Here is a 21,021-nt window from a genome sequence, read left to right on the forward strand (position 1 = left end):
CTTTTACCAAAAACACCAATCAGAGTCTTTCCTCAGGGTCCTTGCCCTGAGACAGAGACAGAGCACAGCAGCCAGTCCTTCACTAGTGTGGAAGCGGAAGTCTACTTTCAGGTGCCACAGGAGTCAGAATTCTGGCCAGAGGGAGCTGCTCTCTGCTGACAGTGAGTGAAATCCCAGGAGAGTCAGTGATGGGTCACATGGACGAGGGCTCCAGGGTTCTGCAGGCCTATTCAACACCCCAGTGCCATCCCACGACAGCTGTCCAGCCCTATTTTAGAGTCCACGAATCAATCATTCATTCCCATTTTTGCCCTGAGCTGGTTAGAGTTGGGTTTTTGTTACTTGTAGTCAGAAGAAAACCAGGAGCCTCCTTTATATGGATTTTTCTTGTGTTCCCAAGGACAACGAATTATAAGGAATTTATATCAAAGTAACATGATAAGGTAGAAAGAACATGTCCTTTGCAGTAAAATGAAACATTATATTTTTAATGCTGTTTCCAGCAAGATAACCTCAGAGAGGCTGTTCTTTAACTTAAAAGAAGGGTAATGACTAAATTCAAAGAATAATGAGGACTAAATGAGAAAACTGGGAATGTAAATGAAAGGGCCTGATACATAGTAGGCCTATAGGAAATGTTCATTCCTTTCTTTTCTCCCTGAAGATAGGTTTCCACTTCTGTGTCTTTCATTATCTCCATTCTGTGATCAATAAACTCAGCAACAGGAATTCAGCCTTACTGGCTATTAAACTTTTTCGAGAATAAAGAAGGAACTAAATATCAATGAAATAAGCAATTAGAAGCATTAGTTTGAAATGTCGATATTGCCTTGACATATGGACCTCTTTTTCCTATTTCACTATTACTTAAATCTCCCCAAAGGTTTGTAATTTTATAATCAGGCCAACATGAGAAATACTTTGGAAAAACTAGTGACACTGTGCTTTATTTGAGAACAAGATAAAAGGACATGACTGGAACTCTGTCAGGATGGTCCTTAACATTCTGCCCTAACCAGGGTGTTGTTAACTCTCCAGCACTGCTGGTGTAAGGCAGAGTGCTGCTAACTTCTTAGAGAATTAGAAAAAGGTTGAAACAAACTCTAAATGGGAGTTGTTAAGAAGGAAAGTGAGTTGGTTTCCTTTTTGTTCCTTTAAAAATTCAAGCCAGAAATATCACCCAATTTATAAAGAAGACTATACACAGCAGCACCAAAAAGGCCATTTACAAGAAGAGTTTTTCTGCAATAGAATCCACTCGAATGCGCTGAGAAATTGCATCTTAGCTAAGAGGAGTTCACTAAGGAACAGGGCCATCTAAATGCCTAACTAGTACTTAAAATTGTCAAGGGGTGGGGATGTGCAAATTTAGCAGCAAAAGACTGTTTTGTTTTGCCTCAAGGGAAAGTGATGGTGGTTAGAGGGGCCAGTTCCAAGGGCTGGTCCAGTGGTGGCCGTTGGTCTTGGTACTCTGCAACATGCCCATTTCGGTGGTGGCCATACTCAAACTTGATCCGCAGCTCGCCTATCTTGGATTGGGGAAGGATATCTGGGATCCACTCAATGATGAAAGGTGTTGGCTCCTTTTGATCTGGGGAAGTGTTGCCTGAAGACAAGAAAAGACAAGAAAGGGAAAGGGAAAGAGAAAGGGAAAGGAAAACGGAAAGGAAAGGGAAAGGGAAGGAAAGGAAAGGAAAAGAAGAAAACAAAGAAAGGAAGAAAGAAAGAAACACTGATTAGTGTCATTCCAAAATTTGAAGCTGGCCAGATGCTATGCTGTTCAGGAATAAAAAAAAGAAGAAAAAGAAGAAAAAAAAGAAAAAACCCCCAAACAAACCCTAAGAGAGAAACAAGGGGAAAAACAAGAAGAATCAAGGGAAGGGAAAAGTGATTACTGGTATATCTATCCTAAAGAAAGTTTCAGGGTGAGAAAAAAGGGGGGGCATCTGGGTGACTCAGTTGTTGGGCGTCTGCCTGCGGCTCGGGTCATAATCCTGGGGTTCTGGGATTGAGCCCTGCATTGGGTTCCCTGCTCAGTGCGGAGCCTGCTTTTCCCTCTCCCACTCTCACTGCTTGTGTTCCCTATCTCGCTCTCTCTCTCTCTCTGTGTCAAATAAATAAATAAAATCTTAAAAAAAGAAAAAGTTTCAGGGAGGCTGCCTGCGTGGCTTCCTTGGTTAAGTGTCTGCCTTTGGGTCAGGTCATGATCCCAGGGTTCTGGGATTGAGCCCCATGTTGGTCTCCCTGCTCAGTGGGAAGCCTACTTCTCCCTCTGCTTCTCTCTCCTGTTCCTTCTCTCTCAAATAAATAAATAAATAAATAAAATCTTTAGGGGGAAAAAAAGAAAAACTCAGATTAAAGAACATTTTTTTAAAAAAATATAAAACACTAGCAGAATTAAAAATACAGCATAGGGACGCCTGGGTGGCTCAGTCAGTTGGGTATCTGCCTTTGGCTCAGATCATGATCCTGGGGTCCTGGGATCAGGTCCTGCGTCTGGCTCCCTGCTCAGGTGGGGAGCCTGCTTCTCCCTCTGCCTGCCACTCCCCCTGCTTGTGCTCTCTCTCTCTCTCTAAGTAAATAAATAAAATATTTTAAAAACAAAAACTAAATAAAAAAAATACAATAATACTGTGTAGCTTTCAAAACTATGGGGTACCTGGCTGGCTCAGTTAGGAGAGTGTGCAAATCTTGATCTTGGGGTTGTGAGTTCAAGCCCCATGTTGGGCATAGTGCTTTCTTTAAAAAAAAAAAAAAAAAAAAAGGAAAGAAATTTTTTTTTTTTTAAGATTTTATTTATTTATTTGACAGAGAGAGATCACAAGTAGAGAGGCAGGCAGAGAGAGGGAGGGAAGCAGGCTCCCTGCCAAGCAGAGAGCCCGATGCGGGACTCGATCCCAGGACCCTGAGATCATGACCTGAGCCGAAGGCAGCGGCTTAACCCACTGAGCCACCCAGGTGCCCCAAAAAGGAAAGAAATTTTGACACACGCTCCAACATGGATGAATCTTAAAGACATTACGCTGAATGAAATAAGCCAGTCAGAGAAAAGACAAATACTATATGATTCTACTTAGATGAGGTACCTAAAGTAGTCAAATTAGTCAATAGGAAGTAGAATGGTTGCCAGGGACCAGGGGGTTACTGCTTAATGGGCACAATTTCAGTGGAAGACGACAAAAAAGTTCTGGAGATGGGTGGTGGTGATGGTTGTACAATGTCAATGGACTTAATGCCTGAGAGCCTTATACACACTTAAAAAAATTGTATATTATATATGTTTTATAACAATAAAAGATAAAAAACAATGTTGAAGATAGACATGGAAAGCTATTCATGATATATTTTTATGTTAAAAAAGCAGCTAAGGTACAATGCCATGTTTTACAAATTCTTTTCATGCACAGAAGAGAGTCTGAAAGGGTAGAGACCGAATCTAATGGTGATGTATTCTGTGGTGCATGGGATTATAGGTGGTTTATTTTTCTCTTTGATGCTTTATAATGAAATCTATGATTTCTCTATAATGAACATGTGTTACTTTCATTCTATTCTTTTATTTCTTAAGGTTTTACTTATTTATTTGTCAGAGAGAGAGAGAGCACAACAGGTGGAGCAGCAGGCAGAGGGAAAACAGGCTCCCCGCTGAGCAAGGAGCCAGATGTGGGCCTCGATCCCAGGACCCTGGGACCTGAGTTGAAGGCAGACACTTAACCCACTAAGTCGCCCAGGCATCCCACTTTTATTCTATTCTATTCAATTTATTTTTAAAGACTTTATTTTTAAGTAATCTCTATATCCAACATGGGGCTCAAACTTACAACCCCAAGATCAAGTCATGTGCTCCAATGACTGAGCTAGCTAGATGTTTCTTGTCATTAAATTAAATTAATTAATTTTTTGGAGAAAGAGAGCCTGTGTGCAAGCAGGGGGTAAGGAGGGGCAAAGGGGGGAAGAGAGAGAGAATCCCAAGCAGGTTCCATACCTAGCACAGAGCCCGACACTGGGCCCCATCTCACGACCCTGAGATCATGACCAGAGCCGAAATCAAGAGTCAGACGCTTAACCAACTGAGCTACCCAGGTGCCCCGTAGTTTTATTTTAAAAGCACTGTTTCCAAAGACACAAAACATTTTATTCCATGGTGGCCTTTACAAAATGAATTAAAGTGTCTTCTTTGTTAACATCAAGATCCAAAGTCTAGGACAGTGCAAGGCACACAGCTGACCCTCCAAGGACGATGTGCTATTGAAAACACAATTTCGGATGCTTGGGTGCCTCAGTGGGTTAAGCCTCTGCCTTCAGCTCAGGTCATGATCTCAGGGTCCTGGGATCAGAGGCCTGCATCGGGCTTTCTGCTCAGCAGGGAGCCTGCTTCTCCCTCTCTCTCTCTGCCTGCCTCTCTGCCTACTTGTGATCTCTCTCTCTGTGTCAAATAAATAAAATCTTTAAAAAATATATATAAAAGAAAGAAAACACAATTCCACTTACCAACTTTGAGAAAAGTTTTTAGTTCCAAGGGTCGCAGCACGGGTTGCTTTTCTATACGACCATAGGTTTCTGCTATGCTCTCTACTTCCACTTTAGGGCATTTAAACAGCTCGTAAGTCCCATCCCGGTTCTGTATAAAACTCCGAGTGATTTCCAAGGGCATCTGGATATGGAGACAATACCAAGAAATGTGAGAAAGGAAAAACCCAAAGTAGACAAACAGTTGAATGACCGCAGATCTTTCACTTACTCTTTTTTGTTAAGTATACTCCAGTTAATTACAACTTCCTCTTGTATTTTCAAGTAAATGCTGTCAAAAAAAATCTGCCTTTTCTCCTTTACATCATTTTTCTTCTGTAACTTTAAGTTGCACCCAGCCAAAGTGTATATGAATTGAACCCCTAACATCTTCATGGCTATTCAATGGCTACTAGCAAGGACTTGCTCTCAAATTCATTTTATTCCTTCCCCTGCTGCTCTGCTAGCATCATTCTTCTCCTAACCACTCCACTGACAGTGTCTACAGCTGACCTCACACCATGTATGCTCTACACCATCCCTGGGACTGAGCCAGACAGAACCTGAACTGGTCTTTGCCACTAAACAGCAGGGTGAATGTCTCACAGCCTGTTTCTTATCTGCAAAATACAGTTAATACCAATGCATGGTTGAGAGTTTGAATGAGGTGATGCAGGTAAGTAATGGCCAGCAGATCGACACTCCAGGATTCTCAGCTCTCTTCCCTCGCCTGATAGGAGCTTGCTGAACCCCTGCCCCAGGCCAGAATCCATCTCTGTGACATCCGACATTTAAATAAGTTTCTCAAGTGTTTTTAGTGCTAACACGGGCATTTTCTATGGTTCAAAAGTAAGTTCTATAACTTCCCAACAACTTATTCTTTTTCTGAATGAAACAACGCCTTACAATTAAACTAATCTTAATGTATCAAATCACACTATGCTGAATTTTCTACAACATTCCATTACAGTAGGAAGGGAAAAACCTCAAATTTTCAGGATCTGCTTGAAAAAGAAAATGTTTAAAAATATGTAATATTTCCCTTACAAAAAAAAGAACGCAAACTAATTAAGGGTCATTTCTCTAATGAGGACTAAATTGCAGTTTGCAGAGAAGCATTTAATTGTGCTGAGTTCACTCACTTTACAAATGCTGTATCGTATCAAATTATTTACATACTTTCTAGCTTCCTGCTAGTTAAACGAGGGCTCACCATAGCTAGTAGGGGTTCATTATTTAATTCACAAGAAAAATGATCTCTGTTTTCTGATCCCAAAAACAAAGACAAAGAATACTCCAACTTAATATATTTTTCCAAGCCATAGGAAATACCCATTAAAATCATAGTCAGCACCGTACAGCCGTGAATATTTCTGAATAATCTCTTAGTATGAGAAAAAATAATTCTCTTTGGTGTCTATAACTCAAGGAATTAGTGCAAACATACTTCTTGCACTTGCTTTTCTCTCTTCCCCTCTTTGCCCTCCTACAATTGTAGAAATACCCTCTTACCTCTGGGGTATCTAAGATTTGTTTAACTTGCAGGATATTAGTGATATGCCAGGTATACTTGGAAAAGGTTCCCAGTGGCAAGGCATCTTTCCGAACAAAAGCTTCAATGTAAAAAGGGAACAAGATTAGACTACCAAAAAATAACATTCTCTTTCATTGTATTTGTTATCCAGTTTCTAGAAAGTTCAGTGCAGTGTTATCCTCTCCTTATAGAATCTCAGCACTTTGAAAAGGAAATTCTAGAGGCAAATCTATAATAGGTTTGGCAAAATGTGATAAGGAATGATAGAGATTTCTGCTGAATAAAGCCTCCGATATTTCTTTGAGATGCTGTTCATTTTGGCTACCTTTGAAACTTACTTCTTTGTTTGCTACAGCCACAAACACTGGACTCCATTGTAAGATGCCTCTTAAAATCTCTTGTAACTTTAGATATATCAGAGGTCAAATTATAGTTCTTAAAAGGATTATATGGAGTTTAAACCAGTTAACGTGGTTGCCAACCTATTGCCTTGCCTGCAGGATTATAAGAGATTTTACCAAAGGGCCTGCAAAAATAGCGAAGGGATGGGTTAAAATTAATGTATTAGGAGGCCTGAGGTTTAACGTGAAAGAATCAACACTGCCTCAGGTAGATAAGCTGTGAAGACAAAATTTTTATGGCCCTAAACAGTGATTCACAGCTTGAACTATTCAAAGATAGAATTAAACCTCAAACAGTCCCTATCAGATCATCAAATAACTACTAACTAAAGAAATAGCATTGATTTCTAGCTGTAGTTACTCTTGGGCTATTTGCCACCGAGCCATCCTTTCCTCCTCTTTTTCTCCCCCTTAATTCCTTACACCACCTAATAAGTATCTTGACATTTCTAGTAGAAGACATAATAGAAAACCAAGAAATATGCACTATGATAATTTAATTAAAAAGGTGGGGGCGCCTGGGTGACTCAGTCGTTGGGCATCTGCCTTCAGCTCAGGGCATGATCCTGGAGTCCTGGGATTGAGGTCCCCATCGGGCTCCCTGCTCCACAGGAAGCCTGCTACTTACTCCCCCTGCTTGTACTCCCTCTCTCACTGCGTCTCTGTCAAATAAACAAATAAAATCTTTTTTTTTTTTTTTTAAGATTTTATTTGTTTATTTGACAGAGAGAGAGATCACAAGTAGGCAGAGAGGCAGGCCGGGGGGGTGGGGGCAGAGAGCCTGATGCAGTGCTCAATCCCAGGACCCTGAATTCATGACCAGAGCTGAAGGCAGAGGCTTAACCCACTAAGCCACCAGGAGCCCCAACAAATAAAATCTTTAAAAAAGAAAAAAAGGGGGGTGCCTGGGTGGCTCAGTGGGTTAAAGCCTCTGCCTTCGGCTCGGGTCATGATCCCACGGTCCTGGAATTGAGCCCCACATCGGGCTCTCTGCTCAGCAGAGAGCCTGCTTCCTCCTCTCTCTCTCTGTCTGCCTCTCTGCCTACTTGTGATCTGTCACATACATACATACATACATACATACATACATACATACATACATATCTTAAAAAAAAAAAAAAGGAAAAAAGGCCTCCAAGCCTTAGACTTACTCTAAAAATAAAATCTTCATCACAAATTGGAAATCATGGGGTGCCTGGGTGGCTTAGTTAAGTGTCTGTCTCCAGCTCAGGTCATGATCCCAGGGTCTTGGGATTGAGCCCCAAGTCGGGCTTCCTGCTCAGCGGGGAGTCTGCTTGTCCCTCTCCCTCTGACCATCCTCCCTGCTCATTCTCATGCTCTGTCTCTCAAATAAATCAATAAAATCTTAAAAAATAAAATAATATAAATTTTTAAAAAATACCAAACTTCTTTTTTTTTTTTTTAAAGATTTTATTTATTTGACAGACAGAGATCACAAGTAGGCAGAGAGGCAGGAAGAGAGAGAGGAAGGGAAGCAGGCTCTCCACCAAGCAGAGAGCCCAACGCAGGGCTGGATCCCAGGACCCCAGGATCACGACGACGGGTGAAAGCAGAGGCTTTAACCCACTGAGCCACCCAGGCACCCCAAAATACCAAACTTCTTAGTGGGCACCCTTATTGGACTTCATTATTCTTTTACCAGGTTTGTGCTTTCTGAATCTTTCCATTACCTCTTATTGGAATAAGTATGGGGCCTTTGAGGAGGGTGATCATTTTTTTTTTTTAGATTATTTATTTATTTATTTATTTGACAGACAGAGATCACAAGTAGACAGAGATCACAAGTAGGCGGAGAGGCAACGGGGGGGGGGTGGGGGAAGGAGAAGGCTCCCTGCTGACCAGAGAGCCCGATGTGGGCCTCGATCCCAGGACCCTGAGATCGTGACCAGAGCCGAAGGCAGAGGCTTAACCCACTGAGCCATCCAGGCGCCCCGAGGGTGATCATTATTCCAAGAGCTGACTGGCTAAGGCTTCACGTTCTGAGCATGTGACTCAAAGTCCTAATCCTGAAAATTCCACACGTTTTTTCTAAACATAATTCTTTTTTTTTTTTTAAAGATTTTATTTATTTATTTGACAGAGAAAGATCACAAGTAGGCAGAGAGGCAGGCAGAGAGAGAGAGAAGCAGGCTCCCCACTGAGCAGAGAGCCCGATGCGGGGCTCGATCCCAGGACCTGAGATCATGACCTGAGCCGAAGGCAGCGGCTTAACCCACTGAGCCACCCAGGAGCCCCTCTAAACATAATTCTTAAAGGTCAAAATATCTACTGCTCTTGCTGAGGAAAAAATCCCATACCTGTGGTGGAGTTGGGAAGCCGTTTCTTCGCACTTCCTATAGATATTCTTTGTTGTAGGGCATCGAAAAAGGACTGTGGAATATGGAACACCAGTGGCTCTGGTTTGCCTAGAGCAAATAAGAAGAAACTCAAGTGGAGAAACTCGGTGGGCTTTCGGATGTGTGGGGAGAAGAGCAAGAAATGGAACTGGGTGGCAGTAATAAGGAAAACTGCCACGGAGGCCTCTCTATGCAGAGGCAAAAGAAGGCTCTGAATGACTTTTATGAGTCAAGCACTGTCGCCAACCCTACTCTTAATCCCTTGCAATTGAAACAAATACAGCAGATCCCTGGCATCCACCAAACATAACTTTTCAAATCCCCTGTTTCGTAAACACCACCACAGCCCAGACTTTTCCCTTTAGTGAGTACATGACATGAGATGAGAACAATGGGGCTGGACTGAGAAGGTAAACTTGATTCAATCCTGCTTGCCATCCCTAGACATTTGCTTGGTGTATTCATGTCTGAGCAAAGTAACCACAAGCTCTCACCCACATGGTCTGGGCCATGCATGCCACAGACCCCAGAGTCAGGACACTGTTTAACCAATAAGCATTAGCCTTTTTCTCTGAATGTGATTCCAAAGCAGGCAAAATGTTTGAAAATACCTAACAAACCTCTTGAACTTGTAAGATACAAGGATCAACAAAAAGTCGGAAGAGAGAGTGTTGAGGGGAGGGGTCAGAGAGTTCAGACTTTTCCTTAAGAATTGTCCAAGAGTGGGGGAGTCTGGCTGGCTCAAAGGGTAGAGCATGCAATTCCTGATCTCGGGGTCATGAGTTCAAGTTCTACATTGGCTGTAGAGCCTACTTAAAAAACAACAACAACAGCAACAAAAGACCAGGCACTGTGTGGCTCAGTCAGTTGCGTGTCTGGCTATTGGTTTTGGCTCAGGTCATGATCTTGGGGTCATGGGATTGAGCCCCACATCGGGCTCCACGCTTGGCAAGATGTCTGCCTTCTGCCCCTCCACACCTCCCCCGCTACAATAAATGGGTAAATCTATAAAAACGAAAAGCAAAAAACAAAAAATTGCCCAAGAGGTTAGCCACAACAGAGGGGAAACATCCAGAACCACTACCTGCCTGGATATAACTTAAGAGTGGCTCTTAGGGGTGTATGGGTGGCTCAGTCAGTTGAGCTTCCAACTCATGATCTGGGCTCAGGTAATGATCTCAGAGTCCTGAGACTGGGCCCCCTGTCGGGCTCCATGAACAGCACAGTGTCTGCTTAAGACTTTCTCCTTCTCCCTCGGCCCCTCCCCCTGATCTCTCTCTCTCACTCTCTTCCTAAATTAAATAAATAAATCTTAAAAAACAAAAACAAAAACAGAATAGAACTATCATTTGCCATGACATGGATAGAGCCAGAGAGTATAATGATAAGCAAAATAAGTCAGTCAGAGAAGGCAAATACCATATGACTTTACTCATATGTGGAATTAAAAGACAAAACAAATGAGCAAAGGGAAAAAAAGAAGAAACAAACCAAGAACGAGTCTCTAACTACTGAGAACAAACAGATGGTTACCAGAGGGGAGGTAGTTGGGGGATGGGGGAAGTAGGGGTGGGGCTAGAAGAAGTGTACTTGGGGTGAGCACTGGGTGAGGTATGGAATCCCTGAATCACTGTTTGGTACACCTGAAAGTAATATAATACTGTACGTTAACTATACTAGAACTAAAATTAAAACTTAATTAAAAAAAAAAAACAGACTAGAACTACAACACAAGTACTTTAATTTCTCCTCCTTTCAGCAACAGCCAAGTTAGGTGACCAGACTTACCATCAAACTGATAGTGCATGGTTTGATGGATGCGTTCCGTGACACTGGCCAGCCAGTCTTGGAAGGATAAGGTCACTTGTGCCTCATCTAACAGCTGACCACAAGCTAGGAAAACAGATAAAAAACTTTTTAGAAACTTTTATTTTTTTAAGATTCCAGGATTTTTTTTTTTTAAAGACTCCTTCTAGAGAAAAAGAAATGAAAAGCTGTGGAGAGACTAATGGGTTTAAGGTTATTAACCATAGTCAGTTTGTAGCCTTCCTTTCACAATTAAACAGCAAAACAGTTGGTAGAGCATGTAACTCTTGATCTCGGGGTTGTGAATTCAAGTCCTATGTTGGGTATAGGGATTATTTAAAAATAAAATCTTTGGGGCGCCTGGGTGGCTCAGTTGGTTAAGCAGTTGCCTTTGGCTGAGGTCATACTCCTAGAGTCTCAGAATCAAGTCCTGCACTGGGCACCCTGTTCAGCGGAGAGTCTGCTTCTCCCTCTGACCTCTCCTCACTCATGCTCTCTTTCTCTCTCATTCTCTCTTTCAAATAAATAAATAAAATCTTTAAAAAAAAAAATCTCTGAGGGGTGCCTGCTTGGTGCAGTCACTTTTGGCTCCTGGTTTTGGCTCAGGTCCTGATCTCAGGGTCATGAGATCAAGCCCCACCTTGGGCTCCGCACTCTGCACGGAGTCTGCTTGAGACTCTCTGCCTCTCCCCCTCCTCCCTGCTCTTTCTCTCTCATAAATAAATAAATCTTTAAAAATAAGTAAATAAAATAAAATCTTTCAAAAACGAAATAAAATCTTTGAAAGAAAAAGTCAATGCAAATTGGAAGAATGACCTTGTATAATGGCTTGCTTTAGAGACCTATAAATCAGGAGATAATGATGCCATAACTACTATTCATTTGAAATTAATTCTCATTAGGTAAATGTATATAGTGATAATTTGGATGAAAAGCTATTTGATTCTATTTTATTTTTTCTCTGCACCAAAGAAGTGAGGAAATTTTGTTAAAAATTTTGTAACTGGGATGCCTGGGTGCCTCACTTGGTTAAGTATCTGACTTCAGCTCAGATCATGGTCTCAGGGTCCTGGGATAGAGCTGTGCATTGGGCTCCCCACTCAGTGGGGAGTCTGCTTGTCCCGCTCCCTCTCCCTTTGCCCCTCCTCCTGCTCATGCTCTCTCCCTCTTTCTCTCTCTCTCTTTTTTAAAGATTTTGTATATTTATTTGACAGAGACAGATCATTAGGCAGAGAGGCAGGCAGAGAGACAGAGGGAGAAGCAGGATCCCTGCTGAGCAGAGAGCCTGATGCGGGGCTCGATCCCAGGACCCTGAGATCATGACTGAGCTGAAGGCAGAGGCTTTAACCCACTGAACCACCCAGAAGCCTCTCTCTCCCTCTCTCTTAAGTGAATAAATAAAATCTTAAAAATCTTTTTTTTTTTTAAGATTTTATTTATTTATTTGACAGAGAGAGCTCACAAGTAGACAGAGAGGCGGGTGGGGGGAGAAGCAGACTCCCTGTTGAGCAGAGAGCCTGATGTGGGGCTTGATCCCAGGACCCTGGGATCGTGACCTGAGCCAAAAGCAGAGGCTTAACCCACTGAGCCACCCAGGCGCCCCCAAATCTTAAAAATCTTCTACCTGATATATTTTTTTTAGTTTAAGCCATATATATTTTAAGATTTTATTTATTTATTTGAGAGAGAGAAACAGAAATAATGACAGCGATAGTGAGAGAGAGCACAAGTGGTGAGGAAGAGGGAGAAGCAGACTCCCCAATGATCAGGGAGCTTGACTGGGGCTCGATCCCAGGACCTTAAGATTTTTAACTGACTTAGCCACTCAGGCATCCCCTACTTGATTTTTTTTTTTTATTTTATTTATTTATGTGATAGAAATCTCAATTGGGGGGAGAGGCAGGCAGGAGAGAGAGAGGAGGAAGCAGGTGCCCCACTGAGTGGAGAGCCCAATTTGGGGCTCAATCGCAGAACCCTGGGATCATGACCCGAGCCAAAGGCAGAGGCTTTAACCTAGTGAGCTACCCAGGTGCCCCCTGATTTTTTTTTTTTTAATTTTACTTATTTATTTGTCAGAGAGACAGAGAGAGTACAGGCAGACAGAGTGGCAGGCAGAGGCAGAGTGAGAAGCAGGCTCCCCATTGAGCAAGGAGCCCAATGTGGGACTTGATTCCAGGACGCTGGGATCACGACCTGAGCTGAAGGCAGCCACTTAACCGACTGAGCCACCCAGGCGTCCCTCCTACCTGATATTTTTGATCATACTCCCCGACCTTCCAAAAACATTTATTCCTAGAATGTGTAAGTTCTTAATTAATTGGTTAATTATGATTTAGTCTGGTATTACTTGCTATTTATGTACTGGTTTTGTCTTCAAAACCATAGTATGAGAGCAGGGATGATGTCTGGTTTTTAATCACACAGCCATAATATATGAGAGTTAAGAAAATGTTGATTTCCAAATGCACAGGTTAATTATCTGGAGGAGAAAAGTAAATACATGTGGTGCCTGGGTGGCTCCGTTGCTAAGCATCTGCCTTTGGCTCAGGTCATGATCCTGTGGTCCTGGGATCAAGCCCCACATCGGGCTCCCTGCTCAGTGGGAAGCCTGCTTCTACCTCTCCCACTCCCCCTGCTTGTGCTCCCTCTCTTGCTGTGTCTCTCTCTGTCAAATAAATAAATAAAATCTTAAAAAAAAAAAAAAAAAGACATGATTTGGTTTTGAGTAGGACTGGAAACTAGTAGAACAGAACAGACCTCAGCCTCAGTGCCTGCTCGTGTTTATCTCAGCACTCTCTGGGGGATAACGCGCAACATTTCTTTCCATTATATCGCTTTGGGATTCTTTAGGATGATTTCCACCCCTTTAGCCTACCCTGGGGAAGGGAAACTTACCTTGCCTTTTTAATGAAGAAGCAACCACAGGTTTTTTCAGGCCACTTTTCCTTAGATGACTGCTCACTGCATCCTGAGGCAGTAGTGAACTGTTCATCTGTGCCCCTAAACCACAAATCATTACAGTGTTTGATAACATGTCTACAGAATAGAAATGGATTCAACATAAATTTCTCAAGAGTCTAAAACATAAAAAATCTTTGGTCATTTCTAAGTTAGCTTCAATTTCTAGAAAGAATTAGCATCAGACTTTATACATAACATTTTAAGTTTTATATGCTTTTTACAGGAAATTGGGGTGGGGGTGGGGGACCTAGAAGTGAAAAGAAGAAAAAAACTCACCCACTGCTCCCACCTCTCAGAAAATCGCTATCAATTTTCTGGTGAACTATTTATTGTCTGTGTGTGTGTGTGTGTGTGTGAATAGTTAATTTTGCTGGTTTTGTGATTTTAAGTAACTGTTACTGTACCAGGACTGCCAAATTAAGCAAAAAAAAAAAAAAAAAATTCTGAATTTCAAATAGTTTTGTTTTTTTTTTAAAGATTTTATTTATTTATTTGACAGATAGAGATCACAAGTAGGCAGAGAGGCAGGCAGAGAGAGAGGAGGAAGCAGGCTCCCCGCCGCGCAGAGAGCCCGATGCGGGGCTTGATCCCATGACCCTGGGACCATGACCCAAGCCAAAGGCAGAGGCTTTAACCCACTGAGCCACCCAGGCACCCCCAAATATAATTTTAATATAAGCACATTTCAAATATAGCATGGGACATACTTATACTAAAATTATTTATTATTTATATGAAACTCAAACTGAACTGAGCATTGCTTTTTACTTGAGTTATCTAAACAGTTCTTTATAATTCTTTCTTATTTATTTTTATTTTTATTTTTTTAAATTTTATTTATTTATTTGACACAGAGAGAGAGAGATCAGAAGTAGGCAGAGAGGCAGGAGAGATGCGGGGCTCGATCCCAGGACCCTGAGATCATGACCCGGGCTGAAGGCAGAGGCTTAACCCACCAAGCCACTCAGGCGCCCCTATAATTCTTTAAAAAAAAAAAAAATTATTTATTTTAGAGAGAGAGAGAGAGAGAGTGTGCATGCACCAGCAAGGGGAGGGGTAGAGGGAGAGGAAGAGAGACTCTTCAGAAGACTCTGAGCTGAACATGAAGCCTGACACAGGGTTCAATTCCAGAGCCCTGAGATCAACACCTGAGCCAAAACCAAGAGCTAGATGCTCAAATAACTGAGCTACCCAGGCACCCCTATAATAATACTTTATAATAATTTTATAATTCTTTATAATAATTTTTAATGGCTGCCTGATATTCTATCAAGTAGCTTTATCATGGTTTACTTAACTATCCCTAGTGGTAGGCCCTTACTTGTTTCTAATTTTTCAATAAACTATAAAATGAGTATCTGTGGACAAAATGTTTTTCCTATATCAAGGATTATTTTCTTATGAAAGATTATTTATAATCCCCCTGCTCTCACACACATGTACACACTCTCTGTTTCTCTCTAAAATAAATAAATACGGGCGCCTGGGTGGCTCAGTCGGTTGAGTGTCTGACTTCAGCTCAGGTCATGATCCTGCGGTCCTGGGATCAAGCCCTGTGTCAGGCTCCCTGCTCAGCAGGGGTCTCCTTCTCCCTCTGTGGTCTCTCTGTCTCTCTCAAGTAAATAAATGAAATCTTTAAAAATAAATTAAATAAATAAAATAATCTTAAAAAAAAAACAAAACCCATAGCTGGGATGTCTGAGTGGTTCAGTCGGTTAGGAGTCTGCCTTCAGCTCAAGTCATGATCCTAGGGTCCTGGAACTGCATCAGGCTCCTTGCTGAGAGGGAAGCCTGCTTCTCCCTCTGCCTGCTTCTCCCCTTGCTTGTGCTTGCACACTCTCTCTCTCACAAATAAAGAAATAAAATCTTATTTTTAAATTAAAATTAATTTTTTTATTTTATTAACATATAATGTATTATTTGCTTCAGAGAAGAAATAAAATCTTTTTTAAAAATATATATATATTTTTAAAGATTTTATTTATTTATTGACAGACAGAGATCACAAGTAGGCAGAGAGGCAGGCAGAGAGAGAGGAGGAAGCAGGCTCCCTGCTGAGCAGAGAGCCTGATGCGGGGCTCGATCCCAGGACCCTGGGATCATGACCTGAGCCGAAGGCAGAGGCTTCAACCCACTGAGCCACCCAGGCGCCCCTAAAAATATTTTTTTAAATGATTATTTATTTATTTATTTATTTATTTATTTGACAGAGAGAGAGAAAGAAATCACAAGCAGGAAGAGAGGCAGGCAGAGGGGGAGGGGGAAGCATGCTCCCTGTCAAGCAGAGAGCCCCATGCAGGGCTTCATCCCAGGACCCTGAGATCATGACCTGAGCCAAAGGCAGAGGCTTAACCCACTGAGCCACCCAGGTGCCCCGAAGAAATAAAATCTTTAAAAACAAACAAACAAACACAAAAACACAATTATTTAGAATCAAGTCTACTGAGTAAAACGATAAGAACTTTCTTTTTCGGGGTGCCTGGGTGGCTCAGTGGGTTAAAGCCTCTGCCTTTAGCTCAGGTCATGACCCCAGGGTCCTGGATCGAGCCCAATGTTGGGCTCCCTGCTCAGTGGAGAGTCTGCTTCGCCCTCTCACTCTGCCCCTCCCACCCATTCATGCTCACTTGCTCTCCCTCTCTCAAATGATAAATAAAATCTTTAAAAAAAATCTTTAAAAAAAAGAATCTTTAAAAAAAAAGGGGGGGGCACCTGGGTGGCTCAGTGGGTTGAGCCGCTGCCTTCGGCTCAGGTCATGATCTCAGGGTCCTGGGATCAAGTCCCGCATCGGGCTCTCTGCTCAGCGGGGAGCCTGCTTCCCTCTCTCTCTCTCTCTGCCTGCCTCTCTGTCTACTTGTGATCTCTCTCTGTCAAATAAATAAAATCTTTAAAAAAAAAAAAAAGAACTTCCTTTTTGAATTTCAGGTTTTCTTGGGAAAGATTAATAAGTAAACATTTAACAACAATCTCTGTTCTCTATTGCTGTCAAAATTCTTAAAAACAGAAATGCCCATGTCCCTTTCTCCACCATCCTGACACCAAAACTCCTGTGCATGACCTACCTCTAAAAATACTCTATCCACAAAAATATTTCTACCCACTGGACTGGAATATTTTTCTTTTGTTTAGAATCTAGGTCTTTTAATACTTATTTACTAGAATTTATCTGACTACTTAACTGACATTGGTACACTTATATTAAAAAAAGAAAAAATATATATACGGTGCTGCATATTGAAAATGAAGCTAAGAAATTATACTCTTAAATTAGTTTGGAAAATATAATTAACCACTGTCCCAAATTTTTAAACACACTCTATGGATAAAAACTTCACGATACTGTCCTAAGGCAGATTAAGGTATAAAACTAGTCCAAATGTCTAAGGGCTAAAAGACATATACACTAATAAAAGTAGAGTCTGGCTGGATCTTATTCCTGGCCAAAAGAACCAACCCTTAGCTCCACTTGACAAAGAATCAATGGAGGATAAAACTTTTTTGGGGAAAAAAACGTAACAAACATTATTTCCATATTTGCTAAGATGCAATGAAACACAAAATACAGCAAAACCATCTCTGAAGAAACCACCACCAAACAAACAACCCAAACGGCTTCTCACCAGGGACTTCCTCCTTCTTCCTCTTCTTTGGCTTGGAAGCAGTAGGCTCACAAGCTGCTACCGTCGATTCTGAATGGCAACCTAACTGGGGCACAATAACCTCTTTAAGACCTAAAATACAACAGATTTCTTAATTACTAATACCATCCAAGAGTAAGTATGGGGCCCTGCCTACAGAAAAATTAATTTATAAAAAATAACTTATGGAATACTTAGCTAATGAATCATTGAACACTCCATCAAAAACTAATTATGTACTCTATGGTGGCTAGCTGAACATAATAAAAAAATAAATAAAAATAAATTATGGAGTGACTGCCTACTTTAAAATAATTTCCTTTAAAGAACTCCCCAAGACATGGGTTTTTATTCATGGACCCTTAACACAATAAAAGACTTTATAGAGAAATTAAACTAAAAAGTTGGGAGCTACTGCCAACTGATCATTAAGAAATGAAAATAAAAAGCATCTACAAGATAAACTCTGTTAAAAACCACAACAAAAGACTTGCTGTACAATCTTTAAAAATCTTTCAAGCAGGTAATAGCTTTCCCTGTCTTCAAAGATAACAAGCAAGCACCCCAAATTAAAAGGTTTTTTTGTTTTGTTTATTCTTTGTTTTTATTAACATAGGGCATCTGTGAAAAAGTTTTTTTAAAAAAAGGTGAAGCAAAGATAAGCTAACTTTTGCTAGATTCACTGTCTCAGTGAAAATGTCCAAGTCTCCTGATCATTAGTTTCAATCAACCAACCAACCAATCAACCAACCAACCAACCAACAGCCAACCAACCTTTATGCAAGTCTGCTGACTGGGATTAAAAGAAGGAATGTTTTTCATTTGAATTATCTAGCAACTGTTTCTCAAGGTTGCTAGGACAATCTCCAAATGCCATCAGTGGAACTCTTTCATTGCCATTTTAGAAAAACAGAGTAACCGTGTCAACACACCACCTACCGCTGGAATCAAAATTCAGGAAGTCTGAGAATTCCTGAGCCAATGTCTCATCACTGGCAAAGGCACAGATGCAAGCGAAGAAGTGAATACATCTCTGGGCCACCTCCTCCTTGGAGGCATTCGACTTATGCGATTTCAGAGCCTGGCAGGAGCAGAAGAAACGGCGCTCAGGCAAGCTTTTGGCACTGATTTTCTGCACAAAGGAGGTATGCAAATACCCTAAACTGTGTTTCTGGCTTGCCTTGCATTTCACCACCAGAATGTTTTTCGTAATCCTCTGTACGAGGGGACCCGTGGGTTCCGTGGCCAGCTGCCAGATGGTTTGCTTGGTTTCTGGGGAGGCCTGCATTGCATTCAGGACCGAGCTTTTCAGCGTCAGAGGGGTGGCCTCAGCCTGGCAGCTCACTGCCAGCTTGATGTGCTGGCACTGATTTTCCACCACGCCCTGGGTGGCAGCTTTCAGGCACGAGGGGACATAACAGCGTCCGGAGCTCAGCTGAGTGATGATTGTCCCGTCCACAGTCTGGATTGTCGTCTCTGACACACCTAGCTCCACAAAGCATCGGTGATCGGGGCCCCGGTCTCTTTGCCGCACCGAGTAAACCTGGAGATCGGAGCCCGTGATGATTTTGACAGCTTCAACACTAGGCTGCTTCCGTGCACCATAGCGGAATATGGTTCCACATGTCTTGTTCTTGCAGCTCAGTCCCCGGGTTCCATTGTATGTGCCGCATCGGGGACACTTTCTGATTCCCCTCAATGTGGCCTTCCCCAAATCAGACAAGAAAGCTGGGACTTTAGTCCTCAGAGAGTTGGGTTCCATTTTTCAAAGGCCCTAGGAAAAGCGTAAGCCCATCAGCATGGATATACATTCATACAACACATACACAAGGTTAAAATCATTTATATATTAGTACAGAGAGTAAAATGTAAACAGGTTAGCTACTATTTTCAAATCACACCCTCCAACAGAATATTCGCTTAAGCCATCAAACAAAGTGAAATACTGTTACGCTGAAAAGAAATATTAAAAAAAATAAAAATAAATAAAACAAAAGTGAAGGAACCCTTGCCTTTCATAGCATTATACATTTTTAAAAACCGAATATAGTAACTAAAGCATTTCTCTAGGCTCAATACGGTTTTACACAACAACCTAGATTAGTTAACCGAGTTTTCACATGCACTAATGTTTAATCTGAACAAGAACTGGAGACTGGGAAAGAGGAGTTCTTTCCTTTCCACCATTCCCCATGAAACCCAGTCCAATCCTACCTGAATCAGCTGCCAGAGCATCTGGGAAACAGTGTAACCTGAATTCATAAGACCTGAAAGGTGTTTCATTAGTTTGTGATGATCAGAGAGGACAGGGAAAGACATAATCATTTGCAGAGTAAATAATACTGTTTAACCCAAAGTCTTTTGAAGTTTGAACTCTATGGTGTAACAATGCAGACATTCTGCCTCCTCCTTCTTGGCCAGCCAATGGCAAAGCTCCTGCCCAGTGTTCCAGAGTCAAAGAAGATTCCCACTGCCCTAAGTGGATATCTTGGCCATCTATAAGTAAAACAACAAAAAAATATTAAGGTTATAAAGATAGTGTGTCTCCTCTTAGAATAGGAACCTAGGTCTTCCGGAGGTATTTGAAAACTATTTGACAGAAATTGTTATGGAAATGGTTGTTCTGTACTTCCAACTTAAAGCAGGTAAAACAGTGCTAATGTCATTACGTGGGGAGTTGTCAAGAATACCCAGGACCATGACATATAATTGGCCAAATACTCATTCTTCCCAATGACAATGCATTATATTTTAGAGTGCTTTATGCTTTTCAAAGCGCCTTCACATTATTTCATTTGAACCTCGCAATACTAGTATCTCATTTGAGCTAAACAATGACCACGTTTCACATGAAAATTTAAAAAGTTAAGTATCCTGGGCTGCCTGCCTGGCTCAGTCAGCAGAGCATGTGACTCTTGATCTGAGGATCCTGAATGTGGGCCACACACTGGGCATAAAGAATACTCTTAAAAAAATAAATAAATAAATAAAATGCTAAAAGAAAATTTGAAGTCCTGTGGGTGGCTCAGTTGGTTAAGTGTCTGACTCTTGATTTCAGCTCAGGTCATGATCTCAGGGTCTGAGATTAACCTCCAAGTTGGGCTCTGTGCTCAGCTGGGAGTCTGCTTGAGATTCTCTCCCCCACCCCCTCCATCTGTCCCTCCCTCTGCTTGTGTTCTCTTCTAAAATAAATAAATACATCTTTTTTTTAAAAATTGACATAAAAAAAGTAACTTGCCTGAGGTCACCCAGCAAAATCAGCAATGTGGTTTCCAGTGTCTGCTAAGAGTGTGAATCTCTGCTTTGATTTCCCCTGCAATATTATGAAAAATTTCAGACACAGGGCACCTGGGTGGCTCAGATGGTTAAGCATCTGCCTTCAGCTCAGGTCATGATGTCCAAGGTCCTGGTATCGAGTCCCGAGTCGGGCTCCCTGCTCAGCAGGGAGTCTGCTTCTCCCTCTGTCTCTTCTCTCTGCTCATGAGCTCTTTCTCTCAAATGAATAAACAAAATCTTAAAAAAAAAAAAAAAGAAAATTTTCATACATATTAAAAAATAATTATATAGTGAACTTCTACATTCCCACCCATTAGATTCTATAACTAACATTTTACTGTACTTGCTTTATTACATATCTATCCTTTACTGCACCCATCAATCCCTCATATATTTTATTGCATTTCAAAGTAATTTTTAAAAAAGATTTATTTATGTATTTATTTGATAGAGAAAGACACAGCAAGAGAGGGAACACAAGTAGGGGGAGAGGGAGAGGGAGAAGGAGAAGCAGGCTCCCCACGGAGCAGGGAGCCCAATGT

General features: G+C 41.5%; 1 protein-coding gene across 2 annotated transcripts; it reads right to left on the reverse strand.

The window, feature by feature from the left end:
* Positions 1-917: 917 nt before the first annotated feature.
* Positions 918-20,564, reverse strand: LOC111148121 (chromosome unknown C2orf42 homolog). 2 transcript variants are annotated; one of them, XM_022504540.1, is made up of 10 exons: positions 20,442-20,564; positions 19,418-19,699; positions 18,143-18,977; positions 17,186-17,296; positions 13,503-13,607; positions 10,590-10,694; positions 8,763-8,870; positions 6,022-6,122; positions 4,492-4,654; positions 918-1,606 (listed from the first exon to the last, which is right to left on the reverse strand). In XM_022504540.1, the coding sequence occupies exons 3-10, from the start codon at positions 18,963-18,965 to the stop codon at positions 1,398-1,400; spliced, it is 1,725 nt and encodes a 574-aa protein (XP_022360248.1). In that variant the 5' UTR covers positions 18,966-18,977; positions 19,418-19,699; positions 20,442-20,564; the 3' UTR covers positions 918-1,397. The 2 variants fall into 2 exon arrangements, with proteins under 2 accessions (XP_022360248.1, XP_022360249.1); XM_022504541.1 differs by lacking the exon at positions 8,763-8,870.
* Positions 20,565-21,021: the final 457 nt, after the last annotated feature.

The sequence above is a fragment of the Enhydra lutris genome, unplaced genomic scaffold (genome assembly GCF_002288905.1).
Source record: "Enhydra lutris kenyoni isolate GAN:26980312 unplaced genomic scaffold, ASM228890v2 scaffoldscaffold18, whole genome shotgun sequence".
In the NCBI taxonomy this organism is placed as follows: Eukaryota; Metazoa; Chordata; class Mammalia; order Carnivora; family Mustelidae; genus Enhydra; species Enhydra lutris.

Excerpts from the sequence above, each read along its gene's own strand:
- LOC111148121 (XM_022504540.1), bottom strand. The coding sequence starts at position 18,965 with ATGGAACCCAACTCTCTGAGGACTAAAGTCCCAGCTTTCTTGTCTGAT. Across the intron at positions 13,608-17,185 it reads GAAGAAGGAGGAAGTCCCTG|GGGCACAGATGAACAGTTCA; the intron begins GTGAGAAGCCGT and ends TTTGTGGTTTAG. Across the intron at positions 4,655-6,021 it reads AAATCTTAGATACCCCAGAG|ATGCCCTTGGAAATCACTCG; the intron begins GTAAGAGGGTAT and ends CTCCATATCCAG.